General features: G+C 38.3%; 1 protein-coding gene across 1 annotated transcript; it reads right to left on the bottom strand.

Annotated features, from left to right (window-relative positions):
- Positions 1–476: 476 nt before the first annotated feature.
- Positions 477–9766, bottom strand: LOC145785852 (neuronal pentraxin-2-like). Its single transcript, XM_082597562.1, has 4 exons — positions 9617–9766; positions 4413–4684; positions 3323–3501; positions 477–2005 (listed from the first exon to the last, which is right to left on the bottom strand). Exons 1-4 carry the CDS (start codon positions 9744–9746, stop codon positions 1831–1833), a joined length of 756 nt encoding a protein of 251 aa, XP_082453688.1. The 5' UTR covers positions 9747–9766; the 3' UTR covers positions 477–1830.
- Between the last annotated feature and the right edge of the window lie 13873 nt (positions 9767–23639).

Here is a 23639-nt window from a genome sequence, read left to right as displayed (position 1 = left end):
ATCCATCGTATCCTTGACCACGTAGTTTATTTAAATTTAGACCGTACTTATTAGACTGATTTATTATTGTCCCTGCAAGCGTTTCTGCGTCCATTTCGTTCAGTGACGCAAAACCAAGAAACTCTTCTCGAATAACGAGATTTTTTTCGTCGAAAAACCTCACTCCAATAGCCAGTTGCTCTTTTCCTGAAATGTCAGCGGTCTCATCCGCTAAGATTGAGAAGCCAACGGAATCGTTTGCTTCAGTAACAATTTCATCTGATAAAAATGATAAATTGTCTGGATGGTGTAATGGTCAAATTTTCAAAAAAATTTTGCATCCGGCCGAAAGGGTAGAGTGAACCCACCTTGACCCCCCCTAACCGAAAACCTGCGGACGCCCATGACTGGATATGACTGTGACATCACAAGTAGTCCACTTTAAACGCGTGACTCGCATGAGCACTGCAACAAAACTCCCACAGGAAACATACACCTTCACACAACAATTCTAGATTAATGCTTTCAAAACATTTATCGGTGAAAGTGTACAGAAAAGAAAAACTTTTAAACAAACCTACATGAAACAACCAACTTTTGCATCACAGGCCACATCCGACAGATGTTCATAGGTGCACCTCTTCTTTTTATACATCCTCACCATACCTATACGTTCTGAATTCAAAATTGTTTACTTCTTTGCGTTGCGAAAGCGTCTAGATACGTGTTGCAGTGGTAAGAACTACAGAGTTACAGCATTTTGTTTTAGAACATTGTAATAAGTGTTTGTGTCATGACATTCTTGTCAATTGTAGGCTATGTGAAGTTTAGGAAGTGTCACAATTAAATTTAAACCATTGTATTGTAATTTAAACCATATATGATGAATGTATTGAAGCATGGCCATTGGCCACCTAAAGATACGGCCTGATTTGTCACATTTTGCAGAAATTTTCAGGTTTTTCTAACTTTCGTCAAACGTTTAAATAATTTTTTCTAAAAATTAGATTTTTACGCTTTCTTTAGTCTTTTCCCCAGATGACACAATAGGTTTTAACATCCTCACATGTTGAAAAACAAAGAAAATTTGATTTCGAAGATTTTAGTCAGACTGTTAATTTTCAATAACAGTCTGATTTTGCGTTTTTCAACTTACTTTTTCTCATTTGCTACTGCTTCCCCAAGACAACAAAAAAGTTTTATGTCATTAGGAACCGCAAAAAGTAAAAACATCTCAAAAAATGTCAGTCAATCACAAGCAGTAGCTGTAATCAAAATCTGCAAAATGTGACAAATCAGGCCGCATCTCCAGGTCACTCAAATAAATGAGGTAGGATGAGGAGGAACAGGATGAGGTGGAACAAATGAAGTGGCGTTGACAAGGGTGGATCCGAGGGGGTACTTTTGTAGCCTCCTCAAGTACAAGGTGATTTGAGTGGCCCATAACCTTTAAAAAAGGCAGGGAACTTGGAAACCACAGTATATTGTTTCGATGGAGTGCATTTTCCTTAGAAGTATCTTGATTTAGAAACCGAGGATCTTATTGGTACCGAGCCCAAATTATCCTCTCAACGGCCCTGGATACAGCATGCCACAATATTGGTTGATAAATTTAAGGTTGAACATATTTCCCGATTGTCACATCAAATGCAAGAAACAATCCAGTGGCTGTCATTAAATGAAACCACAGTTACCAAGCAACGTTTGTCTACATCACAATGTCAAATTACTTATCAAAATGTACAACTTTACAATTTCATCATGAATGATTAAAACCACAAAACACAAATCAAAACATTTCTGGTTAAAATGAACAAGTTTTAGTTTTTATCAATCTTCCTCCATCTTCCATCACACTGTTGGACATACATCCGGGATACTGTAGTACGCTTCACCAAAATGCTCCACTCTATCCAACGTCATCGCTATAGCGAAGTCACTCGGACAATCGCAGTTATGCGCGATTTTGCTGACTTCGTGTCTAGTGAGGACACGTGGCCAGATCATGAAGTTTGTCATGTTTCCCCTGTAGATTAAAAACATTAAAATTCAGACACAGTTGCTTGCAAAAAGTTATTAGGCTATATTCCTTTTAACTTTGCATAGATTGAATACATGGTCAAAAAGGTCTCCATTTTTTTCAAATTTTGTGCTTTTCCAATTCCTTCCAATGTCTTTTAAAATCTAAATGATAAGCCTACCTGGAAAAATAGCCAATTTTTTCAAGCCTAAACATGCAAAATACCCACCTCAATGTTTCCATTGATTGGAAGAAAGGCCCAACTCCAGCAATCGGGTTTCTACTTTTCTATAGTTTTTGTACAGAGTTTTCACAGAATGACGTTTTCATGCATATTACTTCTTACCGGTAGGCTATTGTATATCTAAGCATATAGGCTAATCATTATCGAAATTCCACTACAAAAGCAAATGACCAAACAAATTAAAACGCATTGAAATCAAAAGCACCTTTCTGGGAGTTGGGCCTTTCTTGAATTCACGTAGGTCTATTCAACCAAAAATACAAAAACAAAGAATCCAGCAAAACAATGACGAAAACATTTACAACAGAGTTCCATGTTTCCTTTGGGAATATGTCAATTAGCCAGTAGCTCAGTTTTATCTCAATCAACCATAGATATTAAAATTATGTTTTCTTCCAAGGAAGTTTTCGTGCAACGTTCCAAGTTGCTAGCTCTTCATTCGTCCAGAGACGATAAAAAGATAAATGGCGCGGTTTAAAAATTATCAAGCGCTGAGTAGTCAGCCAATTCATTAAATAATTGCATTTGTATGATTTCGTTTTAACCTTTAATCGTCTTAACTAACGAATTGTTAGTTTTTTGCTGCACACAAACCACTGATCATATTGTGACCAAATAAACAAACCTTGGTTCTAATTTTAAGATTTTTAAGACCTTTTTTAAGATCCTGATTTATATTTGTACAAATAAAATAGAAGAAATAACTCTATGACATTGAAGAAACTTTATCACTGATTAATGATCAGTGAAGCTATATCTAAGTTACGATTAACAGTAGATTTGATTACTTCAAGACCCTAGGCAGTGTCGTACGCAAAGGAAAGGGGCGCATTGATCCGTGGATTTAGTAGGCTATAGTATTCCCTTTAATTTAGTCTTTCCCTTAAAGTCGCCTTTATTTTCACCAAAATACAGTTAGGGATCATCCACTGGCTATATTGCGACTAATTTATGTACAGTAGGCACAGAACCCAGGTCTTCAGCAAATGAAGATTAGCGAACGCCCTTATACCTAGGCCTACACAATCGTGTCACAACCTATTGACACAACATTACCAACAAGTTAAAAACTTCTGTACCAAAAGCTTTGATTTGGATCAAAACGTCCTCCATATTTGTCATCGTGATCTTGTCCAAGAACTAGTTTTCCTCCTCTGGCAGATGATGACGTTGAATGAGAAACAGATTCCACTTCATTACCATTGATGTAGATGCTTCTTTGATTGCGTTTGGAGGAAAATGTCAAACACAAATGGTACTAAAAAGTAAATGATCATAAAATTATTACAACACGGAAACAAAAAGATAACGAGTTATTTCCAAAAACTTACAAAGACAATGATTAAAAATCAGTTGGAATAGTAGTTTTGTTAAGCAGCTTTATAGGCAACCTGCACTCATAAGCATTGGCTACGAAGCTCAGCAACTTTACGGCATTTAACACGACAAAAAAGAAAGAAATTGGTTATAGGCTACACCAAGCCTTTGCCAAGGTTTTGACAGAACCCCCTTACGTTGCTGAAATACGAAATGATAAAAGAAAAAGGTTACAAAGCAAAACAAATCGAACGTTTGAAAACTGAATAAAATTAATTTGTTGGTTGGTTTTCAATCTTTACCCTCGGACTGACAAAGCCTTGATAAGTTATTCCAGGTACAGTTTCGCATTAACTATTTGTAGAGGCTGTTGATGCAGGGCCGGTTACCGAGATTGACAGAAGGAAGTTTCCGATTGTTGAAATGTTGTTGCCGGGGAATTATTTCATCCATTAAATGCCGCTAAATGGAGAGCAGTCCTTAAAATGCGTTGCTCAAACGATACCCCGAGAGTTGAACCAGCATATCTTGAACGTAAAAAAAAAACAGATTCAGTATTAAAAATAATTATTCTTGTAATGATAACACACTAATGGGAAATCACCAACTTTTTTTCAGTTGTAGTGGGCCAAAAAAAAAGAGTTGAAAACCACTGTAACAACTTAAAGAAAATATTTTTATGATGACCACATTTCATCAAACGGCAAACTCCGTTTTGTTAATCTTCTTTACAGGGCCAATTTCTGGCGTTGAAAGCCTCTACAAACACGCCATGATTAAAGTTCTAAGAAGATTTTTCGATCTAAAAATAACTTTAAATTATTTAACAAAATGATTCAAATACAGGCTTACTTTGGACATTAAAAGTGTAGAAGGAACAATAAAATCGTAATATTTATTTCGAACAAACAAGCGAATTCTTTTTGGATTTTTGTGTAAAAATATAGTTAAGTCGTTAGCCGCAGTTTCTGGTGAAGCATAACCAAGAATGGGGATATCGTTGTAATCTGCTTCGATCCAGGCACAGATTGTCGCTTCTTTCATCGAAGGAACAAAATTGCGATACTGAACGTAATCAGAGATCTGATTACGACGAGGAAAATGATGCGTCACAGTTGGACAACCTGAAATATAAATAAAAAGGAAGAAAATATAGTCCGACTTATGGTTTTTATTTGATGCATAGTTAAAGTAAATTTGAATTTAATACTTTTTTAAACAATTAACCGCACACACAACTCAAAGGCATTGTCGATAATAATTTACTATAAATATTAACTTGAAGTCACAAAATGACACATCACTAGCATTGTAAGTGGCTGCGGTGGTTATAAGCTGTACCGTATTGCTTTACTTTTGCATTCATAAAAGGGTGATCCGATCACTCACTACGCTTATTCTTTGTCGTTGCACGGATAGTCTAGGGCTAAGCCAGGGTCTAGAGTAGTGGTTCCCAACCGGGGTGCCGCGGCACCCTGGGGTGCCAATTGCAATGCTCAAGGGTGCCGCGAGGTATTGAGATATTGCAATACTGTGGCCCATTCTTTATTTTAACTTTAACCCGTTAAGTGCAGAATTTATTTATTTCTAACCAAATTTCAGTGCGTATTAAGTTTCGCGTCACGCAGTTATTCCCGGCTCCTTTCTGGAGAGTCGCTTAGTGGGGAAGTCGCTGGCGGGAAGCCTTTGTATTCTCACCCAGGAAAAACAGCATGAAAGAGATTTTGACTCTTGCTGTTCTTTCCATAAAATCGTTTGAAATGCATCATTATTGCCAGGTTTCATGATTTTATTTTGCGTTTCACGGTGCACAAAGTCAAATTGTAGTGATGGATTATCGGATTGTGTGGCGCCAGCGCATTGTGTGGCGCCAGTGTGGCATCGGCGCCAACGTGCTGTTCTTTCCCTGATCCGTAAATCTCTAAACCCCGGCCATCTGCTACACGCAACCACGCTAAGTTATCCTCTAAAGCAGCGGTTAAAATCAAGAAAGCCTTTTGTACGCGCTGCACAAGACCTTCTGGCAGGATCTGATGGAAGCCCTAGCAAACAGTGGTGCCACGCGGCATGGTGTGAACAATGGTCAAGCAGCACATCCCCACTTCGCCAAGTATTGAGATCCCCGCCCGAGAACCAGCTGGACCATGGCCTCTCTAGACTTGCCTCATCAAGGCGTAACCGTTTGCTCACTGGTGTTGGACGCTATGGTGCAGATATGTTGCGCTGGGGCTTGGCAGAGAGTGCTGTTTGTGAGTGTGGTGAAATGCAGACGGCAGCCCACATTATCAAGGATTGCCGGCTATACAGACCACCTCATGGTATGGAAAGCCTAGTTTCCGTCGATGACGACAACCGTGGCTAAGCCAACGGATGCCCTGACATATAGCGACAACACGAGAGAAGAAGAAGGATTGTGTGACCCAGCACGATTATAAAGTTGCACGATTGTTTGCGAACCACTGTAAACCAATCTATTCACACGCCAGCACTGGGGGGGGGAGGATTAACGCATGGGTAAGAAATCCATTTTTACTGGATTCTCATATTGTTTTGAATCTAAAAGAAGAAGAATTAATTGACATTCGTAACAATGGACATTTTAAGCTTATTCACAAGCAGATGCCTCTCGACAAGTTCTGGATAAAAATTCAAAATGAATATCCTTGCGTTGGAAAGAAAGCTATTGTGCTTTTGCTGCAGTTTTCCACGTCATACCTATGTGAGAGGGGATTTTCCGTATTAACGAACGTAAAAACTAAAAAAACGAGAACGACTGCTTATAGTCGAGGAAGAAATGAGGGTGGCTTTATTAAATGTGCCCCCAGATATTAAGGGACTTTGTGCAAGAAGTCAAACTCAAATTTCACAATGACTTTTGAATAAATACATTTATTTACGCGTGCTATACACTGTACAACTCATTCTGTGTCATGTCATATAGTTATTTGAAATACAGAAACCTCATAAAATTGATCCAGTTTTGCCAGGGTGCCGCAAATTATTTATCTCTTGATAGGGTGCCGCAAGGTTAAAAAGGTTGGGAATCACTGGTCTGGAGTCTAGACTCTAGGGTCTAGTAGACCAGTAATTCTTTTATTAACCTAAGTTTAGCGATGTTCACAGGACAAAACCGAAACACAGCTTTAGAGGGGCAGTGTTTGGTCACGCATAACTTTTTCCCCATTTAATGAACTAAGGTTGGCCTACAATAGTTGATAATATGGTTTGCGGTCTGTTCCTCAGTGGTTTACTCGCAGGCTATAGTTCTTTTCCATGACATTGAGAAGAGTAATTACACTCTTATAAGGCTGTTAAAACGCAGCCATGTCGGTTCCTATAGAGATTGGGCAGATGTCGTTGTAAATAGAGCCTTGGTTGTCTTTAGTTGCATTCATTTGTGGTCGACCTATTTTGTCCAATTATTTTCTTTTTCGTCGTGTGAAGACGAACTAGTCCAATTAAATAGTTCCTTTTATGTTTGCTTTGAGGCAAAGATAGTAGATGGACACAGCAGAAAAATGGTACGCTACAAGAGAATGTTTTAGCTCCCTCTTGTACAACATTTATACAAACGACCAATCAATTCATCCTGGTACCATATAAGAAGCTTCCTATACGCCGACGATTTGTGTACAACAACGCAACACAAACACTTCACTTCCACGGAGAGAGTACTCAGCGACGCTCTGGACGAGCTGACAACATAGACTATTACACGAAGAACCACCTGCTACCAACCCAAATGAAACCCAAGTTTGCGCATTCCACCTCAGATCTCAGGATGCCTCACACCAACTAAACATTTCTGGAATGGAACCAAACTAGCACACTATAGCCTACTAATCCCACATACCTCGGTGTCAAACTAGATACTGTAGGTCTCTCACATATAAATCCAATATCAAAACATTAAGGGCTAAGATGGCTTTTTGAAGTAATATCTTACGGAAACTCTGATTGGGGTGCCCTTCTAGCTGCAATGTCGATATGTTTGTAATCTGCCAATCGCTGCGGCAGATGAGGTTTATTGACCAATTAGAAGGCAACATTCAACCCAGTTGAAAACATCTTGCGGGAAACAGTTTAAAGGGATTAGTTTTCTTACAACTCGCAACATTATTTGTTAAAATCGAACTTGGGAAGGATTAAAAGACAAGTTTTGAAAAAAAATTGCAAAAAAAGTTTCGTAAAGGCTGTTGAAGATTTAGATTACAAGTGAATGGCAATGCGCAAGAAAACCAAAGAAGTTTAAAACGTGCATGCGATGTAAATTTAAAAGATACGTCGATAAAAGTAAATTTAAGCACGACCACCAAACCTAACAGTTTAAAATAGATGAATTAGTTGAAAGAATCAGTTGCATCTACATACCTAAAGCAACTGGAGGTGTGCCAGTTGATGAAGCCATGCGAGGACGACTGAACCTCACAACCAATTCAAAAAAAAAGAAAAATCAAAAACACGAGCATTTAAGAATAAACGTACGGTGAGCTTATTATACAAAAACTATGTAGCCTACAGTGCTTCGTTTTTAAATAAAATGAAGTGAAGTGTTCGCAGCAACGACAGTGGTCCAGTTTTAAAATAGGAATCGATAACTGATGTGTTCAGGAATATACACTAAGTTAATTATTGTTTGAACATGATATTAAAGTGATGATCATGAATGATGAAAAATGTAGTGAAGAAAATATGAAAATGGTCTTGATGGCATGCGGGTGACTTCGGTATCGGAGAGGGATGGAGTTTCTTGGCGTTTTTCAAATGAATTTCCAACCAAACCAAATGAATTTCCAACCAAATAAGTTTTAGTGTAACAGTTGCTTTGGAATGCGATAGTTTAGCATGCAGTGGACGAGACCTGGCCATCTAATTTGCGATGCGGATGTGGTACAAAGTTAAGTCCAACTGGGCGAGTGAGAAATAAATGATAATTTAAATACATTTTGTTTGGACTTTGGAACTTAAAAGCTTTTATTGCGCGTTAAGTCTTGAATTAAAATCACGTTTTGTCTGTTTAACGTAAATTAAAGCACAGTTAATTTACAGTCATGACACGGAGCGTGGAAACCCTATAAAAGAACGTAGCCTAAAGTTCCGGTTTGATCTACCAAGTTCCGTATCGTGAGTGTAGTTTAACTTACGTTGGACCAGCAAACGTGATCTAAAATCAAGAATTAAGAGCACGAAAGCTTTTAAATTTTAACGTCCAAAAATTCTGCTCTTTGCAAGCATTGAATAGTTTTGGACCACAAAATTAGTTGCACACTAAAATTCATAGGGACACTAAAAAAATATTGTTTTCAGACGTTGCCAAACGAAACGTTGGAAATAAATCTGGATATCTTTTTCACCATCATTTGGTAGCCTACTCTGCAGTAAGTAGAAGAACACAAAAAATATTTTACAAAACGATTTTGTTATCCATTCATCAAACCATTACAGCGCCCCCACATTTGACATGTTCTATACATTTAACTCACACCCTGGTAAGAAATACCAATTTTTAGAAGTTGGAACATGAAGCCATTATTATTATATTCCTAAACTGTATTTTAATTTTTCCTAACTTTTCTTTTTTCAAATAATTTGTAGGCTAATGTATTTTTTAAACTTGTAATATTTTTAGTTGAAGTTTTGTAAGTAGGCCTAGATCATAACAAGATGACATACTTACAAATGGCTTCAAATCAATTTTGTGTAACTTCGAAATTTACTTTCGTTTTGAACAGGCAAGCTTTTGGAGACTCGCTTTGAAATACTATTTTTGCTGAAGTAGGCTAGTTAAAAGCATAATATGGCAGCTATTTTGTTTCACACACCCTTCCCTTAGCAGGCGGTAGGATATGGGTACAGGTAGTTCTAAGAATCCTGTTAGAAGTTAGCGTACAAACTATCAGCAAGCATATTGTTATAGCATGCAAACTAGTTGCTAGCATGTCGTTAGCATGCAAACTAGTGACTAGCATGTTGTTAGCAGGCAAACTAGTAATAGCCTGGATTTTGTTAGATGTAAAGTAGTAGCCACTTATCACGTTGTTTGCATGCAAACTTACCTTGCATGTTAGATCCAGCCAATGGAACGCATACAGGAACTTGTTGCAATGGAACTCCATATTGTGACGAAGAAAAAGCAAATTGTAGAAGAACAAAGAAAATCAAATTCAACAATTGTGAACAAAACATGGTTTCAAGTATAAACACAATTGAAGGGCCTAGTGCAAAAGGGAGGTATGTCAATTTTTACCAAATTTGAGAAGCACGTCAGGAAGTTCATGAGCCTGCTGCGCGTGTTGTGCAAAAAGGCCGTATGTGTATCTTGAGAAATGAAGGAGATAGGCGAAGGAAAAAGGGGATACGTCACATAATTTTTTTATCATTTCAGCGCAAAAAAAATTTATGTCTGACATATATCCAGTGGCGCCGGCAGAGGGGGGGCAGGCGGGGAAGCTGCCCCTCCAACTTTCATTTTTTCAAAAGTGCTATTTCTCAAAAGAGCGAACAATTATTGTTAGCTCTGTTGGAAAAGTAGACCAGTACCAAGAGATCAATTATGGACACTTTTTACTAGAAACATTGCAAAGTTGTTCTGATTCTAATATTCATAATCAAAATTGTTGATGCGTTTTCACCAGCCATGTGTAAGTGAAACAAAAAACGTCAAACCAAGTTTAATACTTTTTAAATGTAACAAATCAGTCATTATATCTCGCTTGACTTGACCAAAATGACATTTTTAATCCAATGGTTGTTAGTCAAATGAAAATGTAAGTATCAAAAACTAATGAATACATTTTTAATTTAAATCAATGAAATTGGCGTTGATGGAAAGTCACAGAACTAGAACATCAAAAAATGATAAACTCGGATTGAAATTGAAATATTCTTTTTACTTGAAATTTAAATACTGTATACTGTACCGTAACTTCAAGATTGCCTAACCATAAACTAATCTTTTTTATTAATTTTTGATCAATTTTTGTAAGTCGAAGCGACTAAAAAAGTATCACCACAAACAACGCAGGCCAAGTATTTTTTGTTGTAGAACTCAGAGGATGTTTTTAAACCCACAACATTCGGCTAAAAATAAAAACAAATAATTCAAGTTGATTGAAAGTGATCCGGCTCGACAACTTTGTGGCTACAGTTTCCGTTTTTGAATAGATAGGTGTGGGTTCAATACCTTGTTGGGGTTCAAAGGAGTTCAATATTCATTTGGGGTTCAATAGGGTTCTTGTTTGGGTTTAATGGGTTCAATCAAACACATTTAAAATCGATATTGGATATTATTCCTGGTTGGCGCTTAGTGAATGAAAGATATCAGGATAAAAAGTACTCGCCTTCTCTTCTTTGGAGCTGCACTGACACTATCTGCTTTTAAAGCGCTGTGGGCGATGTATACTTGCGATGGATAGATTACAGAGTCTCAATACAATCACAGGTTATTATTATAATTATTACACTTTAGCTCACTCGGTCTAATCTACGATGCCACTCGAGAGTAAATAAAATAAAACATTCTTTGAGATCAACAAAGAAGAACGTCGACTGCATTGCCGAGTGGTGAGAGCCCTGGAACGACGTTCGAAAGAGCGAGGGTTCGACAACGCTCAAGAGGGTTGCGGCGGTGTCTTTGGTAAGACACTTAAAGGCATGTCTGAAGGTGGTCACGAAGATTGACTTCCTTGCCTTCCCGTCCACTTAATCTATATCTTCAATCACCGGGTGTCAGCCTGGATACGACAAAGAACAAGATTCCTTTCATTTCAATGTTATTTACAATAATTGAAGGGGAAATACTTTTTCGAGGAACCAGTTTTTACTCTAAGGTATACTTATCATTTGAACTTTTTTATTCACTTGAGATAACTGTAGCTATATAAGTGCTTTTGGTACATGAGTCTGCTTCATCGTTTGCACTCATGGATGTATCCCATTCGGTAGCTACTGCAACAAAGCCACAACATGTAGCCACGCTATTCAACCTTAATACAACTGCCAGCAGGAATGGTTTAAAGTAAAAATTGTTTGAGAGGTTATTTAAACTAATGGAAAAAAGCCAAGCAACGTACTTTTCAAATTTATCATAGCATGCCACAAAAACTGTTAAAAGCTGTTTCAAATCGTGAGCCTCAAAACATTTCTTTGCGATGTAGTTTCATCAATAAATGACGCAAATCGACGGCGATAATTTCGCTCAGTGCATCTGCATTCCAAGTAGCCTACGTGCTTTTGCAGTTAGCCCGTGTGATTTGTCAGATACAGCACTTTCCCAGCATGTTCAGTCATATCAAGAAAATGCTCACTAATTTATTAGCAGGGCTAACTCTTCCAATGATGTTGTATGTAGCTCGTGAGAGCCTTCCGTACATCATTTCTACGTTCTCTGACGTTACTTTGATTCTAGAGCAAATGTCCTAAACTAAAAGTGCTCTGAGGGCTAAATGAACACTTGTAAATTAACCCGAAGGACGCAATACACAATAAGAAGTCATTAGACAAAATAACTTAATTAAAACACAATAAAAAAGGTGTTAAAAACACACCAAGAACTTTAGATCGCAAGAAAAGGTTGTAAGAACGAAGAGATGGAAAAGCATGGTACGAACGCAAAAATCTCAAACGAAAAAAAAAAATAAAAAAGAACGCAAACGAAACGACGGAGCTGGAGAGTAAAAATCCTGTAATTAGCTTTTGAAAGCACAAAAAAACTAAAACCTTGAAGAACTGACTTCAGCAAATATCTTCTTCTTTATCAAGGTTACTATTGCGATAACGACACAATAAGTGAAAGTCAATGTGATTGTGATGTAACATAAAATGGCATAACAGCAGTGCTAAAAAGTCGTGTGAAGTTTGATGGGCATTTTTAATTTTTTTGAGCAAATTCTAGAGTGAATTTTGTCTTTCTAAATCTGTAGCAAAAATATGTACTGTAATTATTAATTAGTTCAAAGCTTAAAAATGCGTCGCGGGCCACACTAAACGTGCTTTAGTGATGCATGTTTGAAACCTTTATTCTAGACTAGAGTCTGTGTAGCCCGGCGTCTTTGTTTTTTTACAATCCCTAGGATTGGAATGCCATAGATAGAGTGCTTGGTTGCATTCTTGCAATTGGGACATAGTTGCAAATAGACCTACATGACTTTGCGTTCGTTTTAAGTCATTTTGTTTCATGCGCATTGTAATCCATGTATGGTGGCCACATGCTCTGAGCAGCACGTCTTCAATCACGATGAGTTTCTTTTAAGCTGAAACGACCAACGTTTAATTCCAGGCGCAGAGAGGGCACTTCAGGTTAGCTGTATGCCTTGGTGTAGGTATAACTTTTAGTACTACTGTTAGTCTTAAGTTTGGTTCCTGGTGTGGACGTCATGGTTCAGCAAATTTATCCTGCATTCTGCTCATGGCTTAATTTATGGTGTGAGACCGGTCAGTCTCTTTTTACATTCTGGTGGTGACAATTCATTTTTTTATTGCAAAAAAACAGCTACACAAGAATATAGGCCTCGTTCTCAAGTCATTCCCATCCCACCACTACTGTGCACAGGGTTAACTGTCTTGATTGCAGCTACGTATAAGCGGGTTGTTACTCACTACGTCCGCTACACTGTAGAACACTTGTGCACGGAACATCGACGCCGCTTGTTTCATTTTGTTACCACTTAGCCTACAAATTTGGACTATTGAAACCAGATGATGGGTGACTTTTGGTCAAGGACTGATCCAGCAAGTAGCCTTGGGGAGCTGCGGAGCAATTTCAACAGGACACGATAAAGTGTAGGTCTACATTAATCCGACCTTGCAAATACACACCGTGACTAAAGTTATTTTCCAGTGCTTTAGGGGGCGATCATCTCCAATCTCTTCCCTGTAGGCTATCCGCCATTGTTTAGATTTGTTTATAATTTTTAAAAGAGCCTCAAGCATAGAAAGGTAATCAAAGGTAACTTTGTAACTTTAACTTATAATATATTATAATGTAATTTAATGTAATGTAATGTAATTATAATGTATATTATAATGTATAATTATAACTTATAATGTAACTTATAATACATATTCTCTTGGAACATTATGAAAATTAATATTAGATTTCTTGATAAGCAAGGTCGATGAGACATTGGTTTTGCATCGAATTGCTCAACTTTCTAGTGTCAGTCGGGAAGTGGTTGTTGCTCAACGCGGCTCGTTCTCGATGAGTTCCAAGTTTTGTCAACATGTTCTAAGTATTGGTTTTACGATATTTCGTTTTAAAGTTTTGAAAAATGCTGTTTTGAGTTAATAAAGAAAAAAATTGTGTTGTATTTACACGAACTCAATTTTTTGTGACCATGCATGAGTTGCAGTTGCAAATGTTTCTCTTTCGTTGCAAACAGTTTGAGAAATCCTGCTCCAGACAAACATGGCGTGGTACGCAAACTTTAGCATAGAGTGGATTACCATATAGTCTGTGGCCTTTAAGGTTTATCAAACTTTCCAATTGATAAGGAATTTTTTTAAAACCAAATTTTATAACTTTACAATGATTAAAACCACAAAACACAAATCGAAACATTTCTGGTTAAAATGAACAAGTTTTAGTTTTTATGAATCTTCCTCCATCTTCCATCACACTGTCGGACATACATCCGGGATACTGTAGTACGCTTCACCAAAATGCTCCACTCTATCCAACGTCATCGCTATAGCGAAGTCACTCGGACAATCGCAGTTACGCGCGATGTTGCTGACTTCTTGTCCAGTGAGGACACGTGGCCAGATCATGAAGTTTGTCATGTTTCCCCTGTGAAAAAAAACTGAAATTCAGAAGCCATTATTTACAAACAAAGATTATCTTATGACTGTCTCTCAATCACTCACAGACAAAATAACATTTTAGAAACAATCAATTTCAATATCGCTGCTTTGCCGATAATTCAAGCGTCGAAACGAATTGAAGGTAGGCTAGGCTATACTTACAAATAATTACATGTAATAATTAGGGTAAGTTTTGCCAACTTTTTTCATACGGTAGCTTCAAACAATAGCCAAATAAACAAGATTTATGCAGCAACATATATTGAATTACTTTCAGAAATTTTATAATGTGATCTTTTTGGGAACGTTTTATTTTTTAATATGCAATTTGAAACTTTAAGCTCTTTCAAGTAAGCCTACTTTGCGAAGAATAAAAGTAATAAAAAATCTGTTTTAGTTGGACATTTACAACGATCTTGTATTTTGGATAAACTGGTATTTGGACCATCGGCGTAAACTGAATAGTAATCTAAAATGAATCGTTGATAGGCCTACAGTATATCTACATGTAGTATGGAAAGCATGTTTTGGGATGGAAGATGGAAAATGTCAAAGATGGAATGGGATGGAAGACAGACTTCCATCATTCCATCTCAATTCCATTATTAACTTTCTAGCCTAACACGATTTTAAGACATAAAAATAATTGTAAAATAACGAATAAAAGTTGCCGTTTAATTATTATTCTTGAACTAAATTTAATGCGATTTTCAATTTGCATTGAACCAACGCGATTGTTGGCCGGACGGTTGTTCGAGAACAAGAAGTTGAGAACAAGTACAAAACAAGTTATTCGAGAACAAGTAGGCTACATTGAAACAAGCATCCTCGTGAAGCAGTATACTTTCACTTCAGCCATTTAAATGCACTAAATCGCTCTTGGATTATTCTTTTTGTGTGAAAACGTGAACAATCAATCAAATAGTTTGAAAAACAATAACATTATGTGGCAGCAAGCAAAGCGCTTTGAAAACCAAAGTGTTGACTGTGATCATAATAGTAAATCAATCAATCAACTTTATTTTTAGTATAGCATAAGCCAACAAAAGCTTCACATACCGGTATGACTACGGTAAATTTGACAAAGGTCCGAGATAATAACATTAGGTGACCGTATATCAAACACATAGCCTAACTTTTATTCATATCCAAGCTACATCTTGGAGGCACCGAAAAAAATCCTGCGGTTATCTAAGACAAGGTGCCACCACAATATAAATAAAGCTTAAACGATAAAACAGAAAGTAAGTAGGCCTAAGCTTAAATTCAGTAATTATACTGTGCACAGTTTTCGCACAGCTTTCCATGCTTTCCGTCACCGATCGTCATTGCATTTCAGCTACTGTCAAGTTAACCAATGAGATTTACATGCTCATGTCGGATTTGCTTGGCCATCACTTGCTAAACTGAATTAGCTGACTTGTAACATTCCAAGTTTCAGCTTGCTCAGGTGTTACTTGCTCAGTTCACAACTGCTGGCTTGTAGGAGACTCTAAAAACTAAACACTCACCACAGATCGTAAACCTAAACTTTCAAGGTATGAACATGTTCCACTTTTATAACGGAATGTGATTTGTTCAACGATATGATGGGGCACAAAAATCTCCATGTTTTTCGTTTAAACTTTTTATTTTTGCCAGTTGAAAGGTCAAGGATCTGTGTCTTTCACTAACTTTGGCAAGGGCTACAACCACATGTTTTGTCAAGAGTTAAAAAGCCACTGAATTGTATCGTCATTCAATTCGCGCAGATTGCCCACACCATTATGGCACGTGGTAGATAACGCAATTACAGATGGTGTAGTCTGCAGTTTGTTCCTCCTTGCCACTCTCACAAATCGCAAATGGAGCCACCCCCCATTTGTGTGGCTATGTTGGAGCAAAATATCTCGATGCAAGTGCATAGGTAGGGATACTGTACTGTCCCTAGCATAGGTGGTTGAACCGCACTCAGGCCTTTCATGGACAAAGTATTTCGGTTGAGTGGGAATCCGATGTCAGATATGAAACTTTGAACTGTTGTGAAGTTTTTCTTCCATTTTTGCTCCATTGGCTGTCCGTCAAGTTCGCCACATTAATGGATTGGTATTCAGCAGTTTTCATCAGAGTTGTTTGGCTTGTATAAATGGGTGTCTTGATTTCAATCACCAGGGTTGCTTGCATGCTCATAGAGCAAGTGATTGGTAATCATGGCGCGACAGAAAAGTGACAAGATGGCTTCTTTGCTACAAAGTTTACTCGGTTGGATGCCTGCAGTGAAAGGAAAGTTGTTCGATGGTGCAGGTTGCAGGCAACGGGTCACAATTTAGGTTAGTTGGTTGAGCACCCGACTTTACAAACGAAGAAAACTGCAAGATCAAGCGGCGCTGGTTCGACTCTCGGGGTGTGCGCGGGAGCAACGCCTTTTTAGGACTGCTCTCCATTCAACGACACCTGGTGAATGGAATAGTTCACGGATTTTTTTTTCTCTTCACGGAATTGCAAACTTTACTCTGTCAATCTCAGTGACCTGGTTTGCGCCAACACTTCAAAGTCTCTACAAATACGCGAAACTGCCAGGATTAAGGTCTCAAAGAATATTTTTTTTCAGCCTGAGGATAAAGATTTAATCTACAATACATGGCGTCATTTATGGAAGCGTCAATTTGATGGCAATAGTTACTGCGACTCCAGACAGATGCACAGTATTTTGCTGGGGCATAGACTTGCACAATGGTGGCAGTGCACAAAGTATCAACTCAGGCATACCACCAGATCCAACCGAATGCCTGAACATAGTCATACAGGATGAGATCTTGTTTTATAGTGACTTTAACTGTTTGCATGTATTTTCTGGGTAAGCTATGATACTGCAAATCTATACAAGAATCGAACCGGTGTCTTCAGCAAGGACAATAAGCAAACGCTTCATTATCATGTCATAGCCTGCCCTACTGACACAACATTGCAATTCAAGAAACTAACTACTTCAGTACCAAAAGCTTTGAGATGCTTGAAAACCTCCTCCGTTGCTATCATCGTGATCTTGCCCAAGAACTAGTATTCCTCCGCTCGCAGATGGACGCGTTGAATGAGAAACAGATCCTACTTCATCACCATCGATGTAGATGCTTCTATCATTGAATTTGGAGGAAAATGTCAGACACAGATGGAACTGAAAGAAAAGTGATTATTAAAGCGGGACAGAACAGATAGAGTCTATCGTTTAATAGATATGGTCTATCTGATAGACCATACAGGGTTATAGGCAAATTGTTCGTAAACAGTTCTTCGTAAAACAATATTGTTCGTAAACAGTTGTTGGTGAAAAGAAATCCGTAAAACAATTCTTCGTAAAGCATTTCTTCGTATACATCAAATTTCGATTGCATGCAGCGAGGAAATGCGTTGGGAAAAATTGTTTTACAAAGAATTAATTTTACGAAGAATTGTTTACGAAGAATTGTTTTACGAAGAAAACGTCGGACACCCCATGCGGGCAGGCGGTTAAGCGCCGGACTTTGTGCACAAAGCAGCAGGAAAATAAAGAGTCAATAGTTCTTCTTCCTGTTTGTGCACTTGGCACACAAACTTTTAGAAAAGAATGGTTGTCTGAAGTTCTTGAAGTGCGCTGAAGTGCGTCGGCTGCGTAGCCGAGTGGTGAGAACGTCTGCGCGACGTTCGAAAGGACGTGGATTCGACACCGCGGATGTGTCTCAGCAAAGACACTTAATGGCAAGCCAAAATAAGGGGAGCAGCTGACTCGAAGACTATATTCCTTTTCGCTGCTTCCTATCGTCTGTTGTATCGCATCTGTGATGGCAGTGTACTGTGTTACCGCAATAGGCGCAAATACAGTAAAAACACGATTATTATTATTGTTCAAAGCTAAGATCTTGCGCTTTTCCCTTTATGTGACACAAGAGAGCATGTTTTTCAGATGATTCTGCTTCCACAGAAATAAAACTGCGCCGTGATGATTGTTCTGCGGCTAAGTCTTCTAAGAATCAACTTTGCTAGAGAGTTTTGCCATGGAAGTTTTCAAAATGTTGTTGAAACGTTTTCTCTGAACAACCACTTGTCGTCTGGCATTCATATTTCCTCTATAGAACAGTTGGTTTGGAATGCGATGGTTCGGCATCCGTTGGGTGTGACCTGGACATCTGATTTGTGCTTGTTCATAATGGTGAAAGTGCTGGGCATGTTTGCTCTACTGAGAGCTTCGATGATTGAAACTTTGTTCTGCCATCGAATCTTGAAAAGGTTTCGAAAGCAGGAAAAGAGAAAGTAATTCACTTTCGTGCAAGCTAACAACTAGCATATTGTTAGCACTTAGCAGAAAACTAGTAGCTAGCATGTTGTTTGCAGCAAACTAGTAGTTAACATGTTGTCAGCATGCAAACTAGTAGCTAGTATGATACTAGTATGTTGTCACCATGCAAACTAGTAGCTAGCATTTTGTTGTCAGCATGCAAACTAGCAGCTAACATGTTGTTAACATGTCCGCCCCGTTAGCTCAGTGGTTACGCGCCTGGCTTAAGATCACACGGCGCTGGTTCGACTCTCGGGGTGTGCGCTTGAGCAACGCATTTCAGTACTGCTCTCCATTCTGCGGCACCTAGTGAATGGAATAATTTTCCGGCAATAACACTTCAACAATCGGAAACTTCACTCTGCCAATCTCGGTAACCGGCCCTGCGTTAAGAGTCTCTACAAGTAAGCGAAACTACCTGACCTGTTGTTTATATTCAAACTAGTAGCTATTTTCTGTGCGCCCACAAAAGTCTGAAGCAATTATGTATTATAATAAAAAAAAACAATAATAAAATTGCTGGAAAATTTTAGTTACTACAATGACTTAATTAAACTTTTTATCGCATTGTAGTGATTTGTACACCCGGCACATTGTGTTCTTTAGTGATGTGCAGCTTTAGCAATATGTATGGTGTCATTTGTGTACTCAGCCATCTTGCATGGCTATTGGTGTCAAAGCAGCCTATTGCGAAACAGCTGATTACCTCACAATAAAATTTTCTAACTTTGACCTGTTGCATCAGGAGACTTTCATTTTCGTTTTAGTCTTGGACCAAGGCCAAGACTCTTGGTAGAGGAGCGACGGTTGCGACGGTTTTTCTGATTATGTGAATTCGCTCAAAGATGTATTCTGTTTAGTTAGCTCAAAATGGGCCTGGCATACATGAAACATGAAACAAACAACTCTGACATCACAGGCCACATCCGACAGATGTTCGTAGGTGCACCTCCTCTTTTTCTCACATCCTCAAGACACCTACGTTCTGAATTTAAAGTTTTTACTTTCTTTTTTCTGTTAACCCTACATTGAGAAAGCGTCCAGGTACGTATTTTGGTCGTAAAAACAATAATTACTTTGTCTAAAAACATTGTAACAATGCTGATATCATGCCGGCTTGTTGTTTATAAGGTTTACAAAGTGTCGCAATTAAACTTATATGATTCAAATATAGTTTTCTTTTAAAGCTTTCTGAAATAATGAATGTATTGCAGTAACGTTAGGCAATCCTGTCTGACATTATGGATTCCTAACAAAATAAACAAACAAGGCAAGCGTAGACCCTGCAGTTCACGGCAGGTGAAGTTATTGTTACACTTTTTCTTGTCCGCCTGCTACTTGCTACCTTTTGATTTCCTTTTATGTAATCCTTTATCACAGCTGCTGCAAAGAATAACCACCCTACTGGTGTATAAACGTGGTTTCAGTTTCAAAGAGTTTCCAATCCCGTAGTTGTAGATATCCCTGTCTTCGACCCGGCCCAGGATGATTTCAAGGGTCTGTAACATTTCCAAGAGGCCAGGGAACTTGAAGAAACACCTCGAGTTCTTTAGATCGCCCCGTTAGCTCAGTGATTAAGCGCCGGGCTCAAAATTACGCGGCGCTGGTTCGACTCTAGGGGTGTGCGCTTGAGCAACGCATTTCAGGACTGCTCTCCATTCAGCGGCATTTAATGGATGGAATAATTCCCTGGCAACAAGACTTCAACAATCGGAAACTTCACTCTGTGAATCTCGGTGACCGGCCTTGCGTCAAAAGCCTCTACAAGAATGCAAAAATACCAGGAATGACCTACCAAGGCTTTGTCAGTCCGATGATAAAGATTCAAAACAAACCAACCAGATGGAATGCATTTTCTTTAGAAGTGTCCTGAATTGTGGACCGATGATCTCATTGGTTCCGGGCCCAAGTTATCTTCTCAACGGCCCTTGATGCTGCCGTGCATGTCACAATACTGGTTGATAAATTTAAGGTTGAACATGTTTCCTGATCGTCACCTCAAATACAAAAAATTAGTCCAGTGGCTTTTATCAAATGAAACTACAGTTACCAAGCAACGTTTGTCTACATCGCAATGTCAAATTACTTAACAAAAGTCACAACTTTACAATTTCATGATGAATGATTAAAACCGCAAATCAAAACATTTCTGGTTAAAATAAACAAGTTTTAGTTTTTATCAATCTTCCTCCATCTTCCATCACACTGTCGGACATACATCCGGGATACTGTAGTACGCTTCACCAAAATGCTCCACTCTGTCTAATGTCATCGCTATAGCGAAGTCACTCGGGCAGTTGCAGTTATGCGCGATGCCGCTGATTTCTTGTCCAGTGAGGACACGTGGCCAGATCATGAAGTTTGTCATGTTTCCCCTGTGGAAATGTTGAAGTTTAGAAATAATTTTTGTTAAAAATAAAACTTCCTGATTACGATTAAACTAAATACTTCTCTACCAAAAGCTGTTCCTTGCAAAAAAACCTCCTCCATTTTTATAATTGTGAGTTTGTCCAAGAACTAGTTTCCCTCCTCCGGCAGATGAGGTTTTTGAATGGGAGGCAGATCGCATTTGATCACCATTGATGTAGACACTTCTTTGATTGAGTTTGGAGGAATATGTCAAACACAGATGGAACTGAAAAAGAGGTGATTATTACATAATTGAGAAATAATTACAAAAGAGAGGTGACAGATAGCCCATATAGGCGGCAGAGTTTGATGAATTACACTGTTTTTAATTCAATTACATCACAAATACACCAACAAAAATTTTAACTACATTACCATATCAATCACATTGTTCTGAAATTTCAAATACAATTTTCTGTATGCCGTTTTTATCAGTGCAAAATCCACAGTCGCAGGTGTTATAATAAACCTACCTACGTTTTACATAAATGCATTCCATAATCCACAACCTTTTAATATGTCGCACATCATCAAAGTGCAAGTCAATAGCCAATCGGCAATTATAAGCCTATGGGGTAACATTGTCTTTCTGAGTAACCAGCGTTGATCTTTGCTCTTTTATCACTAGCACAGACTTTTAAATTTAGTTGTAAGTTAGCTGCAAACTTATTAACTCGTTAATAAAATGAGTGTCAAAGGAAAATAGAGGATACAATTCTACTTGGGAGAAGGTATTTGTTGCCAATAACAATGGTAAACCATTATACAGCCAATACCAATGGTAAGTGTTTAGTGTGCTTCCAAGGAATATCCGTTTCGAAAGAGTTTCACTTAAAAAACTTCACACTAAAGATGTGCTCCATGTTCGGTAGCACACACATTTGCGCAAGCACCTTCTCAATTATAAAGCGATTGAAAAGCGCACACTGAACAGAATGGCTGATGAAACCCTTGGTTGCGTAGGTCGATCACTCAGTTTAAAGCAAGAGATTGACACAATAAGCAAAAGCAAGAAACCATAAATTGTTTGGTTTGCTATTTTGTTGATGCGTTATGCTGATTGTGTCTTCTTTACTAGCTAAAAATCATTTTTTGATTTGCAAACAAGGCGAAAATCATGATTTATGCAGCTCATAAAGTCTACCTCAAACCTGCGGTCCTTCAAGTTCGCAATCTTGGACCACCCTGATTTCACCTCTTAGCTAGCACATGGAAAAACTTTCCATTTCAGCTAGCACATGGAAAAAGGAAAAATGGAAAAATACGTAAAACAAACATATGAACCAAACTCCGATATTATCAAAACGCATAAAAATTCTGTTCTGAATGGATGGTTACATGGTAGGCTACTGCTGCTTTGCATTCATCAATTAATCACATAATATTAAAATCAAAAGCTGCAAGCCTCAATATTAAACTGATTTTCTGTCACGATTTCCAACAATGTAGGCCTATACTGGTACAAGTCAAAAAATACAAGGACAGATCATCCATCAAGTAAATTACAACAGTTCAAGAGAACGAATACAAAGAAAAATGCAGTTTAGTTTACAATCCTTTGCTATACGTTTATATTGATACGACGTCAAAAGGAATACAGTGTAAATTGGCCTTGGTTGAGGAATCTACGCTACACGGATCGGAGCATGCTGATGACATGGGAGTAACAAAAACAGACTACTGTAAGTGGTTGGTCGAATCAATTTCTGTATGTTAATGGTGGCTTTAATTTTATGCAGTCATTTATCTACAATTGTAATTAATCCAACTCTGATGGCGGTTAAGCGCCGGACTTGCGCATGAAGAAGCGGCAAGATGGTTCTTCTTCCTGGATGTGGACTTGGCACACAAATTTTAATGGCGGTTACTTTTGGGTGTGCACGTAACGGACACACTTCAAAAAACAGCTCTCTATTTAGCGATACCTAGTGGATGGAATATTTTATCACCAACAATTTAACAAGCGGAAACTTCACTCAGTCAAGTTTGGTGACCGGGCCTGCGTCAGTGGCACAAATCCTCTACAAGTATACAAAACTGCCAAGATTAACTCTCAACGAGGCTTTCTCAGTTGGCTACGAGGATAATTTAACTGAATCAACAACAAATAAGGTTATTTAAATGGACTTACTTGTGACACATCAGGTGAGAAAGGAACAATAAAGTCGTTGCGTTGACCTCGAACATATAGACGAAATCTAACCGGATTCTTAACTACAGATACACCCAGGTCGTTATCCACAGTTTCTGGTGAGGCATAACCAAGAATGGCCGTAACGTGGTAATCTGTGATGTCTATCCAGGAGCAAATAGTCGCTTCTTTCATCGAAGGAACATAATTGCGATACTGCACGTAGTCGGTGGTCTGACCACGACGAGGAAAATGATGCGTCACAGTTGGACAACCTGGAATATAAGTAAAAAAGTAAGACAACTACAGTAGTTTAAAAAAAGTCCATCCTGTTTAATGCCCTTCGTTTCTGAAGATGGCCAACGAATCTGTATTATGTTTTCATATATCGTTGGCGTGCATAGGTGCAAAGATGACTGATGAGGCTTATCTGCGGGGTGAGCTTCTG

The sequence above is a fragment of the Aplidium turbinatum genome, chromosome 16 (assembly GCF_918807975.1).
Source record: "Aplidium turbinatum chromosome 16, kaAplTurb1.1, whole genome shotgun sequence".
Classification (NCBI taxonomy): domain Eukaryota; kingdom Metazoa; phylum Chordata; class Ascidiacea; order Aplousobranchia; family Polyclinidae; genus Aplidium; species Aplidium turbinatum.
The sequence above is the reverse complement of the archived record's forward strand: the minus strand, read 5'-3'. Positions and strand labels throughout refer to the sequence as shown.

What these genes read in the sequence shown, in the direction of transcription:
- LOC145785852 (XM_082597562.1), bottom strand. Translation starts at nt 9,746, where the DNA reads ATGTTTTGTTCACAATTGTTGAATTTGATTTTCTTTGTTCTTCTACAA. An exon ending in GGCTGGATCTAACATGCAAG is followed by an intron (nt 4,685 to 9,616) that starts GTAAGTTTGCAT and finishes TTTATATTTCAG; the next exon opens with GTTGTCCAACTGTGACGCAT. An exon ending in GATCCAAATCAAAGCTTTTG is followed by an intron (nt 2,006 to 3,322) that starts GTACAGAAGTTT and finishes TTTAATCTACAG; the next exon opens with GGGAAACATGACAAACTTCA.